Source organism: Rhamphochromis sp. 'chilingali' (assembly GCF_963969265.1).
Source record: "Rhamphochromis sp. 'chilingali' genome assembly, chromosome: 9".
NCBI lineage: Eukaryota > Metazoa > Chordata > Actinopteri > Cichliformes > Cichlidae > Rhamphochromis > Rhamphochromis sp. 'chilingali'.
Genome location: NC_137936.1, coordinates 12,310,050 through 12,319,585, shown reverse-complemented (window position 1 = coordinate 12,319,585; position 9,536 = coordinate 12,310,050). Strand labels below are relative to the sequence as shown.

The 9,536-nt window shown below is 40.4% G+C and overlaps 1 protein-coding gene across 1 annotated transcript; it reads right to left on the bottom strand.

The window, feature by feature from the left end:
- Window positions 1–3,956: 3,956 nt before the first annotated feature.
- On the bottom strand, window positions 3,957–6,564 carry lyar (Ly1 antibody reactive homolog (mouse)). Its single transcript, XM_080890719.1, has 8 exons — window positions 6,034–6,564; window positions 5,832–5,946; window positions 5,632–5,739; window positions 5,469–5,549; window positions 4,958–5,279; window positions 4,691–4,753; window positions 4,446–4,531; window positions 3,957–4,208 (listed from the first exon to the last, which is right to left on the bottom strand). The coding sequence occupies exons 1-8, from the start codon at window positions 6,153–6,155 to the stop codon at window positions 4,071–4,073; spliced, it is 1,035 nt and encodes a 344-aa protein (XP_080746845.1). The 5' UTR covers window positions 6,156–6,564; the 3' UTR covers window positions 3,957–4,070.
- Window positions 6,565–9,536: the final 2,972 nt, after the last annotated feature.

Genomic DNA, 9,536 nt, shown 5'->3' with positions numbered 1-9,536 from the left:
GGATTTGTAAAGAATTTATTCGTGAATCAGGGTGGAAAATAAGTATTTGGTCAATAACAAAAATACAACTCAATACTTTGTAACATAACCTTTGTTGGCAATCCGGTTGTTCAGTCTGACGTCACTAGCCGTGTCTGGGTCTAAACTCCGCTGCAGGTCCATATATCAAACGATCACTGTGGCATTACTGAGAGTTGAAAAACTGTCTAAAGTCTTTCATCTTTAATAAAATGATCAGCGTTCTGCTCTACCAGGTGTAACAATTGAGTTTAACATCCAGGCATCCATGAAAACGGAATTTATGACATTTAACGGAGTTAGAAGTTAGCAGGGAGTTAGCTCGCTAGCTTCTATCTAAATACAATATAGCATGTCCTGACTGTGGGGTTTTGGAAACAAATTAAAATGTACAGCTCTGCTATCACTTCCAGCATAAATGAAGACAGAAAACTAAACAGCAGTGACGTTTGTAGGGTTACTGAAGTTGGGCTAGCTGGTATATAATGATGTGCTACGTGACCGCTAGCGACACAGCTATGTTAGCATAATATAAACAAGCTAACTTTTTTTCCACTCGATAAAAGTTAATGTGAGTGTTCTCGGTGGTCAGGAACAAATGTAATCGCATGGCAGGATGCTGTAAAAGGACCAAACTTCAGCCAGGAGAACAACTGAGATAATCCATCCACAATACGAGGTTAGTCATTCATATACTGCTGCATGGGCTGGGCTGTAGTTACATCGTAAGGTTTTAAAAACTGAGCTTAAATAAATGATTAGCGGTAATAAAAGCCGAGGGAGGTCAACAGTGATCACTGACTGTTTTAGGAGCTTTTTGAGATCAAATAGAAGAAAATACATAACATTAAACATGTTAACAACACAAAAGCCATATTAAACGCAGACTACTTTAGACCCGGAAGTAGGATTCGTCGCGTCATCACTGAACAACCGGATAACAGAGGTCAAACGTTTACTATAGGTCTTTACCAGGTTTGCACACACAGTAGCTGGTATTTTGGCCCATTCCTCCATGCAGATCTTCTCGAGAGCAGTGATGTTTTGGGGCTGTCGCCGAGCAACACGGACTTTCAACTCCCGCCACAGATTTTCTATGGGGTTGAGGTCTGGAGACTGGCTAGGCCACTCCAGGACTTTCAAATGCTTCTTACGGAGCCACTCCTTTGTTGCCCGGGCGGTGTGTTTTGGATCATTGTCATGTTGGAAGACCCAGCCTCGTTTCATCTTCAAAGTTCTCACTGATGGAAGGAGGTTTTGGCTCAAAATCTCACGATACATGGCCCCATTCATTCTGTCCTTACCACGGATCAGTCGTCCTGTTCCCTTGGCAGAAAAACAGCCCCATAGCATGATGTTTCCACCCCCATGCTTCACAGTAGGTATGGTGTTCTTGGGATGCAACTCAGTATTCTTCTTCCTCCAAACACGACGAGTTGATACCAAAACGTTCTACTTTGGTTTCATCTGACCACATGACATTCTCCCAATCCTCTGCTGTATCATCCATGTGCTCTCTGGCAAACAGACGGGCCTGGACATGCACTGGCTTCAGCAGCGGAACACGTCTGGCACTGCGGGATTTGATTCCCTGCCGTTGTAGTGTGTTACTGATGGTGACCTTTGTTACTTTGGTCCCAGCTCTCTGCAGGTCATTCACCAGGTCCCCCCGTGTGGTTCTGGGATCTTTGCTCACCGTTCTCATGATCATTTTGACCCCACGGGATGAGATCTTGCGTGGAGCCCCAGATCGAGGGAGATTATCAGTGGTCTTGTATGTCTTCCATTTTCTGATGATTGCTCCCACAGTTGATTTTTTCACACCAAGCTGCTTGCCTATTGTAGATTCACTCTTCCCAGTCTGGTGCAGGTCTACAATACTTTTCCTGGTGTCCTTCGAAAGCTCTTTGGTCTTGGCCATGGCGGCGTTTGGAGTCTGACTGTTTGAGGCTGTGGACAGGTGTCTTTTATACAGATGATGAGTTCAAACAGGTGCCATTCATACAGGTAACGAGTGGGGGACAGAAAAGCTTCTTACAGAAGACGTTACAGGTCTGTGAGAGCCAGAGATTTTCCTTGTTTGAGGTGACCAAATACTTATTTTCCACCCTAATTTACGAATAAATTCTTTACAAATCCTACCATGTGAATTCATAGATTTTTTTTTCACATTCTGTCTCTCACAGTTGAAGTGTACCTCTGGTGCAAATTACTGACCTCTGTCATCATTTTAAGTGGGGGAACTTGCACAATCGGTGGCTGACTAAATACTTTTTTGCCCCACTGTATATCACAATTTTATGAACCAAAAATAAATAAGTTTAAAAAAAAAAAAACTCTTGAGCCACCCAATCTATCTGAAGAGGCCAATCCATGACTGATAGTGTTTCACTGATTTTTGTTTTTTTCTTTCCCGGTCTGCTTTTACTGCATTGGCAGTGTGTCTGGGATCATTTTCATGCTGCAAAATTAAACCTTTTCTAATCAGATACTTTCCAAATTGTACTGCCTGGTGGATCAAAATCTGATGGTACTATTCTATGCTCTTAAATCCAATAATTTTAAACGATCTCCAAACAAGGCTGGCTGAAATGGAGCTCCAAATCATGACAGAGCCGTTTAGTGACCATTTGTGATGAGGCTTCAACAAAAACTACAAGGCCAGATGCATCTTTTCGCTCCTGTGTCAAGTCTTTGCTGGTTTTCACATCTGCAACAGATGCCATTTTCTTTTCTATTCCAGTATATTAAAATCCTTCAGCTACATCGCACACCATGTCAATCTATGCCAACTTTTCTTTTTGGCAAACACTTTATTCATGCAAAAATGTTATTTTGTCTTTGAAACCTTGTTATTTTCTGCATTTTGTAGATCACATAACCAGGAATGGATTATATTGGGTTTTTCTGGTCAGCCTGCTGATTACAAAGTCCCCAAAGACACAATATAAAAATCGGTTGTTTTTTAAGCTGCCTGTGCAGGCACAACATCTGGAAATTCCTTGAGTTAGGTAGCTTTTCTACGCTTGAATAATTCATAGATCAGTGAAAGAAAATGGAGAGCTATACAGACTAGACTGAAAATAAGTGAAATGCAGTGAATGTCCAAAGAAAAACTAAAATTGTAAGAACTATTGCTCAAGACCACTTAAAAAAAATATTTTTTTGAGGAAGTCTGGCTCTTTGTAAGTAAAATATAAATAACAACATTTTACACAGAGCTGTACGTTTCATAATTTCACTTTGATACCAACGGCATGTTATTAATCATATACAGCAGATTAAGGCTTGAATGAATGCATTTGTTTTGCAGTGAAGATGTAGTTTCAGCATTCTGGGGGGTCTGGATTAAATCAACAGAATTAAGTTCAGCTGAGCCCAGGTAGACTAGAAAACATCATTTTAATACTACCAAACTTCAGTTACAGCTTGACTAAAGCCCAAAGTATGTAATATACAATTACAAGGTAAGCAGTGTGATGAATGAGCATCAGTGTTAAACCTGCTGGGATTAGCTGAGCTTCATAAAGCTGGGCAGATTTCCTCCTGTTTGTGTGTGCGTCTGTGTGTCTGCGTGTGCGTACAGGGTAAAGAGACTGCTCATTCTAGTCGTGCAAAATCAGACAGCATTAAAACTTCACCTGAGGCTGACACCAAGCGTCTTGCCTCTATGGGGCTTCTGTATCCCTGGCCAAGTGAGCCCCGTTCGGGGTGCCGAGGAATGTGCATTAACTTCGTCCCGTGTGAGAGTCTAATTCACCTCAGGTGCACCTCTCCCGTTACCCTTCCCCCACTCGAACATCCAATCCCACAGATAAGGTGCCATTTCCCAGCCTTACCGCGAGCTTGGAATGCGTAACAGAGCAGCCATCTATCACAATTGTCATACATTAAACAGTACTAAAATTTTTAAGTCAAACAGGAACCGGACACTTAAATCGGTGGTAAAAGCATTTTATCTTCAACATCATGTCAACTGTATTAAAAGACAACAATAAGACAATGATGGCTTTGAAATTAAAAAAAAATCTATGCAATATGTCAAAAGGAGTCTACTTTACAAGTCTAACTCTATCTTTCAAAACTCTAAGCTTTGGATTTTTGTTGATCTTGTTGTTGAAAAGTGCTAGCACTTCTTCCTCCTTCTTAAAATTCCTATCACCAGTGTAGGAATAGTAGGCAGCCAAAATCTGAAAAACATGAGCAAGCTTTTACTTTAGTGTTAATAAAAGATTATAGATCTTTGAAACTTTAAGAGTTTGATATACAAATAATGTGTGAATGTGTGTGTGAATGGGTGGATGACTGAATGTGTAACGCGCTTTGGGGTCCTGAGGGACTAGTAAAGCGCTATACAAATACAGGCCATTTACCATAAACAACTACATCCTCATTTCATATAGCAATGAAAACACTTCATGGCTCACCTTCTTTCTGAGTTTTTTCACTGACATTTCCTGGTCAGGTGACTCTCTCAGTACTGCCTTGATGTTCCCCTTCCAGTTAAATTTACCTGATGAGAAACAGAAATCAGCTTTCAGTACAGACACTAATCACCAAGGGTCACTTTCTCACTCTGAACAAAAGAGGCAACACTGACCTCTGCTGCCTAATCACTGACTAATCATTTAATAAAGGAGGGCAATCTTAGTCATTGCTAGCTCCACCGTACCTTTAGTAGCAGCTCGATCCTCAGTCTCCTCTTGATCATCAGCATCCTCAGTTTCTTCATCAACTGGAAAAGGATGATAACAGAGTTATCTAATAAATGTTGAAATACACACACACTTAAAAAAAAAAAAAAAAACATAAATCTGACCAGACTTCACAAAGCTGCTGATGTAAACATCCCCAATGCTTGAGTGTTAGAGAATACCTAAACTCAGTTTAACCATGACAGTAACAGATAATGTCTAGCACTTCAGAAATCTTGACTCACCCTTTGTTTTCTTGCTTGATGTCTCATTTTCAGTGCCATAGCTGTTATCATCATCACTGGGTTCTTCAGAGAGCTGTTTTCTCTTTCTGTCCTTTTTCTTTTTGTCCACCATTTCTTTCTCCAGCTCTTGTGCGACTGTATTTTCAGCACCTTTTGTAGCTTTCCCATTCTTCTGCTGTCGGGCCTCTTTGCGTTCCCGTTTGTTCAGTTTTTTCTTCTTCTCTCCCTCATCACTTGGGTGGCCATTCGGCTCTTCTTTTCCATTAGTGTGTACTTTGACTTCAGCCTCTGTCTGCTGAGCTGGCTGTGGGGGCTCTGAAGCCTGTCAGACAGTGGCAGTTAAAGACAATCACTACAGCTATTGTAAACATGCCAGACTCTTTATTTTTATGGCAGACTTGATGTTAAAAGGAGCAGTTTGCTTCCACTCATTTCCTGGTAACATTCAAATTTAATAAGCACACATTCACAGAAAAAACTAAAAACATGAGAGCTAACAAGCCTAACTTACGTTATCAGCTGCAGCAAGTATATTCCACACTTCCTCCTGCAGACTGGGGTTTGGTATTTTGAGACTATTTTTCATCCAGTTCTGATGGGAAAAGAAAAATGTGACAGTGAATCAACATTAACGTGAAAACTGATTACTTTGTACAGTTTTAAGTAATACTAACCTGAAACTTAGCCTTCTTTCTCGGTACGTTATCGTAAGTACTGACTTGCTGGAGGACATCTCTTAGCTTTGCACTGACTCCAGGTTTGTTCATGGCTTCATGGACTTTCTTCAGTAAAAGGACATAAAGGCAGAACAGTTGGCTTTCCTAAGTGATCCAAAAGCTTTACAGAGTTTTTCTTTTTCTTCCCTGAATCTTACCTGGATCCACTGCTGCTGTTTCACATCTCCTTTGTTTGTTTTCGCCTCGTAGCCTTTGCCTCCATACTTCTGATCTTCACTGATGCATTTAATGTGGGTTTTGTAGTCATCGCCCCTAGTAGACAAACACACACAAATCGTTAGCACCGAGGCTGATCTAGCGCCTGTTAGCCTGGGCTAGCAGTAAACAGTCATTAATTACCAGAAGTCTTTTCCACAGTCAATACAGGACAGGACCTGGCAGCCCCGGCAGATATTTACATGTTTATCAACCTGAGCTTTTTTCAGGGACTCCCCACAAGCGTTGCAGGTGAAAAACACCATATTCAAAGACTCTCTTGTTTGGCTAGAGTGCAGCGATAACGGTCAAAACTGAACCGGCCTAGACTCTGCGGCACCGACCTATAAACCGGAGTCGGTTAAACTCTCATGCGAAAGCTGAACGCATGTGACAGCGCTGATACGAGCTAACGTTAGCCAAAGAACGGCGGCAGACCCGGGTCCCCTAAAACTGTAAAACACTACAAAATCAAACCCTCTCCTGGGAAAAGTGGAGATCAAAACGGTGTGAGCCGACGGATTAAATCAGTTGCCTCAAAATCGTATTTGAGCGCAAACATTAAGCGGATTCGTTATATTCCAAACTTTTCCAAACACACATTAGGGTACCACTACCCGTACCGGAAACCTGATCGGTACCACGCATGTGCGAAAGGCTACTACTTCCGCTCGAAGCATTTTACGATAGCTACGGAATATATGTTAAGATGTTAACAATAATAAGTATCTTTTAAAATGTTTTCAGTGATGAAACATTTCGATATAATGTAGACAAAAACTAAAAAAAAAAAGATAGTTACGGATCAGGACTCCCCGATCCGTACCGCGCATGTGCAGATGTTCTCTTCTTCTCCTGTTTCGTTTAATGGCAGTTTACTCCCCAGTGTACGAGGATACCGCCACTTGCTGACCGAGCGAATGAGCACTATTGTAAACTGAACCAGCGTCATTACAAATCGTGTTTGTGTACGGGTTAAATTTGATTTAGTGGTAGTCGAGTGTGTTTATGATTGTCTGTGTGGAGAGGATTGATTGGAATAGTGATGATGATGTCCGCCATCACTGTCAATTGTCAGTAAACAGTTAATCTGTCTGATTAATCTTCACGTGACATATTATTAAATCTGTATTATTAAGTATGTAATTAATTAGGCGCCATTCTTCTTATTTTACCGTGCTGTTATTCAAGAAAGGGAGAAAAGCAAGAATTTGTTTATATACGGAGGTATCCATTGTTTAAATGTCCCGGGCAGTCCCGGGCTGTCTTTTTTCTTTTTTTTTTAAATGAACTTTATTTATAAACAGCAATATAACATGTGAAGCATCCAAATATCCTCGGTTGAGCGGTACAACGAGATAAGAGAAAACAATGAAGATAAAAGGAAATTTTTATTTTTTAAATTTTTTTTTAAAAAACTGTCATTGTAGGATTTGAAACCAAAGGCACAAATAATATGAATAAAAAAGGGGCAATCATGATCATTAAATAGGGAGGTATCCTTCTAACATACATTAAACTTTTTAAATAATACAACAATTTTACAGGCTTACTTGTTATTCACAAGTTTCAGCAACTTAGCCCAAAGTTTAATGTCACTCAGCCATCCGTTTATACATGGTTTAGCTTTAAAGTATCTGCATTTGTGAATAAAAAAAATTCCCAGTAACAAAACCGTTCTAATCATCAAGTCAAAATCTGCATTCTCAGCAAGCATTTCAAATTTTATTACGGTCACCGTCAAATGGGGTAACTGAATTCCCCTGGACTGTAGCCAGCTCCACATGTCATTCCAGAAGCAGTGCACTGATTCACAGTAGAAAAACAAGTGATCCAGACTTTCAGTGTCATTTCCACAAAATGTACACACATCTAAGTTAAATTTCCGTCTTAAAAATTCATTGGGTTGGGTAAATCTCATTTATGATTTTAAAGTTAACCTCTTTTACTTTAGCTTCCATGGTCTCAAATTCTATAAGAATATAATTTCTTTTAACTGGATTAGGACAATTTTCATTTATCAAAATATTCCTGATTACCTTATTTACAAACCTGCTGTCACCAGATTAAACTCCAGCTATTCAGAGCTGTCTCAGTCCAGGAGAGAACGAGGGATCAGAATCTCGAGTCGTGCACACTATTGTTTCATTTAGTGTGTATCATAATAATGGATACTTTATTGATCCCCATGGGGAAATTACTTGTTTTTCTCTGCATTTGACCCATTCACTCAGTGAAGCAGTGGGCAGCCCACTAAGCAGGCGCCCGGGGAGCAGTGTGTAGGGACGGTACCTTGCTCAGGGGTACCTCAGGGTAGCCGTTAAGTGGATTCGAACCGCCGACCTTCCGATCATGGGGCGACCACTTTACCTACTGAGCTATCCCTGCCCCTTATCCATGAGATTCGTACAGTAGGTCCAAGTTGTACCTTGAAAACAGGAACGTCGTCTTTAATAACTTTAATAGCAGACTTGTACAAAGTGAGGCTTTGTGCTCACATTTGCTGCAAACACTCGTTTTAATTCTGTCACCCTGTTTTGATAAAGAATTCAGTTAAAATCAGGCAACAACAGGACTTTCTTTTATAATGTGTTCTTGTGAATTGATTGTGTATCGCATACATTTGATTTGGGTTGCAGTTCTTATTTCTGCAAGACAACAGTCATCTGCTGGCCAAAAAAGTTTTCCAAATACCTCCACGTGATCAAGCCTGGATTTAGAAAAGAACAGCAAAAAAAATCTGCACCTCCTGCTTCAGATGGAATTTTTGTTTGTGTGTTCAGAGGCTGCGGCAGGAGGCGAGACCTTGGCTCAGCTGGAGAGCCTGACCAGGAGGAGTCGAACATTACCCTGGCTCTTTCAGGGCACCCTGCAGGCTCGGCTGCTGGCATTGTCGAGGGAGTGCAGCCGCTGCTGGGATGATGTGAACGCCAAACTGGAGTCCATCACAGGTCGACTGCAGGTATGTGAGTCAGACCTTCTGAGGAGTGTTTCACTTTTCTCTCTTCTTTTCATTGACTCTTTTCTCTCTCTCTCAACTCCTTGTCTCAAAGTGGGAGGGATTTGAAGCACAAAGAGAGGAGCTTGTCCTTTGGTTGGCTGATATGCATGACCACCTGAGTGAGGTTGACCAGCTGACAGGAAACACCTGTGAAAAACTGAGACAACTGCAGGTGTGGGGTTGTTTTGGTATGACATATGTTTGATATGATACATACGTCAGAGATATCCTAAACTGGACTAACAAAGGACCATGAGTCCAACATGAAACTTACCTTACATAAGGTGAGGCTGAAGTTCATTGATAATTTTAATCAAAAACTTGTTGTTGAAATATTTTTACTGAACATGCAAACATCTGCTGATGGAAATGTGTTGATTTATTGGTCTGTTATGAAGCTATTGCTATTTCTAAAGTGTTTTTATCACTTTCTGATGTTTTATTAATTAAAAATTACATGTATTAATTGTTGTGTTATCTTAGTATAGTTTTTATATGTATTTATTTATAGTCTAGTAAACATATATTTAATTATTACTGTTTAAATGACTAATATGTGACATGTATTAGTAGTGATGTTGTGCTGAGGTTTAAAATGCCTTTTTTGGTATACTATGAAATGGCAATAAACCACTAATATATGTCT

What these genes read in the sequence shown, in the direction of transcription:
- lyar (XM_080890719.1), bottom strand. Translation starts at nt 6,155, where the DNA reads ATGGTGTTTTTCACCTGCAACGCTTGTGGGGAGTCCCTGAAAAAAGCT. An exon ending in GACTGTGGAAAAGACTTCTG is followed by an intron (nt 5,947 to 6,033) that starts GTAATTAATGAC and finishes TTTGTCTACTAG; the next exon opens with GGGCGATGACTACAAAACCC. An exon ending in GGATCGAGCTGCTACTAAAG is followed by an intron (nt 4,532 to 4,690) that starts GTACGGTGGAGC and finishes GTTTCTCATCAG; the next exon opens with GTAAATTTAACTGGAAGGGG.